Here is a 2,355-nt window from a genome sequence, read left to right as displayed (position 1 = left end):
AAAAGTCTGAGGTTTCTAGCACGGGAGACTAAAGGCAGGTGGCCAGGGCGCTGAGCAAAGCCGGCTGGAAGAAGCTAAAGGTTGAGATCACTGTCATTAGGAGGCAAGTCCTTTGTGCTGCTCCTGTTTTTGCCGAGGACAGACTGGAGTGGGGATCTTTCCGTGACTAGAACGTAAAAGGGGGAATCGTCCCTCCTCTCCAGCGTCAATTTTTGGCAGCCGACGTCGTCTGCCTGGCTCCTTGAACTCTGATATGCAGACACCCAGAAAGTCAGACACTAAGGGAACAGCCATAAAACGCCGCCCAGAAGGGGGCAGTGGCCAGAAGCACGTTCACTGGCCCCTGGGAACCGCCCGGCGCCTGCCTTCTGCAAAGTATCATTCCCGTGTGGGCTGAGCCTGGGGACAAAGGTCCGGCACTCAGCAGACACCTTTTTGGAACCCAAGGCCTGGAAATGAAGGTCCAGAGTCCCTCATCTTATTCCAAATCCTGGCTCTAGGAATCTAGAACCCTGACTTGATGGCAAGCCAGTCAGAAGGTATTTTTTTTAAAAAAAGAAAAGCAGAAAATAAATGAGCCCTGACTTCTTGGGCGAAAGGGGGTGGCCCTTCCTCAACCCCACCCGCTGGTGACTCACCTCCCTCTAAACCGGGGCCTGCCCCTCCCGTGCCCAGGGCTGGGCGAGCAGGGTGGGCGGGTACTAAGGTGGGCTCCATCCCCGAGTCCCACGCGGGCGGACAAGCTCCGGCGTGTCCCCGCGGGTGTCCCTGTTTACTCCGAGCCCGGGAGCAAGGTGGGGGCGGGTCCTCTCGGTCCCTCCCCACCCCGCCCCTCCTCCGCAGGCCCCAATCCCAGTCCGGTCTTCCAAAGTCTCCAAATCAAAGCTCAGCCATTCCCTGCACCTTCTCCAAGGACTGGCTGCCCCTGTCCCCACCCCGGCAGAGGAGGCACCTTCAGGGTTCCCCTAGAAAATCGGGCCTCGGCCCAGACCACCGAGTCCCGGACGCCCCCGGAGGGAGCCTGAAATCTAGAGTATGACACTGAGTTTCAAAGGGGAGCCGCTCAGCTCTCCGCCCACTGCCCAATCTCACCCTCGGCCCCTTCAGCTCTCTGGAGCACCAGGAATAAGGGCCCAGCCAGGGGAGAGGGCGCCCCAGGCCCCAAACTAGCTAGCGAGTCCCTGGGACCCCCACTCTCGGACCGCTTTCCAGAACTCCGAACCCTGTCGCGGGTCCGCGTCCCCCTCCCCCGGGCAGCGCGTCAAACCGGCGCATGCGCACTCACTGGATTGCCGCGTAGCTCTTTCTCCCCCCCCACCAACCTTTTTTCTTTCCCCGCCCCTTCCCTCCCTCCCTCCTCTACCCGTCCCCTCCCTCTCCCCATCAGCCCCTCCTCGGCACTTCAGTCCGGGGAACAGCGGTGCGAGCTCCAGGCCCATGCACTGAGGAGGCGGAAACGAGGGGAACCCCAGAGCTCCATCAAGCCCCTTCAAAGGCTCCCCTACCCGGTCCACGCCCCCCACCCCCCTCCCCGCCTCCTCCCAATTGTGCATTTTTGCAGCCGGAGGCGGCTCCGAGATGGGGCTGTGAGCTTCGCCCGGGGAGGGGAAAGAGCAGCGAGGAGTGAAGCGGGGGGGTAGGGTGAAGGGTTTGGATTTGGGGCAGGGGTGCACCCCGTCAGCAGGCCCTCCCCAAGGGGCTCGGAACTCTACCTCTTCACCCACGCCCCTGGTGCGCTTTGCCGAAGGAAAGAATAAGAATAGAGAAGGAGGAGGGGGAAAGGAGGAAAAGGGGGACCCCCCAATTGGGGGGGGTGAAGGAGAGAAGTAGCAGGACCAGAGGGGAAGGGGCTGCTGCTTGCATCAGCCCACACCATGCTGACCCCGCCGTTGCTCCTGCTGCTGCCCCTGCTCTCAGCTCTGGTCGCGGCCGCTATCGACGGTGAGTGAGATTCTGCGTCCCCTTGGACCCCTGGGGCACCCTCTCCCCAGCCCCACTCCTGCATACGGATGGGGAAGGGAGACGCGGGAGGGGTGCCTTTTGTTATCCCAGTCCAGCTGACACAGCAGCGGCCCGACTGGGGCGGGGATGGGGTCCGATTTGGGGATGGGGCCCTGGGCAAATGATGCTTCCGGGGTCCCCCAGCACAAACAAAGACCAGAGGCCTGGGTGCAGAGAAGAGGGATCCCCATTTTTCTGATCCTGGGGAGGAGAGGCCTTCTTTTCCTATCTCTGTTCGGGGAGGGCCTCCGCCTCCCCTACATCCTCCAACCCCCCCACCCCCCATCTGAATTGTGAAGGAATCCGGGTTTGCAATGTTCGGCTGCAAAAGGGGGTGGGGGTGGGGTGGGGGGG

The 2,355-nt window shown here is 62.1% G+C and overlaps 1 protein-coding gene across 1 annotated transcript in view; it reads left to right on the top strand.

The window, feature by feature from the left end:
• Window positions 1-1,325: 1,325 nt before the first annotated feature.
• The window catches only part of LRP1 (LDL receptor related protein 1), an 86,327-nt gene continuing 85,297 nt past the window's right edge, over window positions 1,326-2,355 (top strand). Inside the window, 1 exon segment of the mRNA XM_017858864.1 lies at window positions 1,326-1,941. Coding sequence (XP_017714353.1) covers window positions 1,875-1,941 — 67 coding nt within the window. The 5' untranslated portion in view covers window positions 1,326-1,874.

The sequence above is a fragment of the Rhinopithecus bieti genome, unplaced genomic scaffold, assembly GCF_001698545.2.
Source record: "Rhinopithecus bieti isolate Rb0 unplaced genomic scaffold, ASM169854v2 scaffold_48679, whole genome shotgun sequence".
In the NCBI taxonomy this organism is placed as follows: Eukaryota; Metazoa; Chordata; class Mammalia; order Primates; family Cercopithecidae; genus Rhinopithecus; species Rhinopithecus bieti.
The sequence above is the reverse complement of the archived record's forward strand: the minus strand, read 5'-3'. Positions and strand labels throughout refer to the sequence as shown.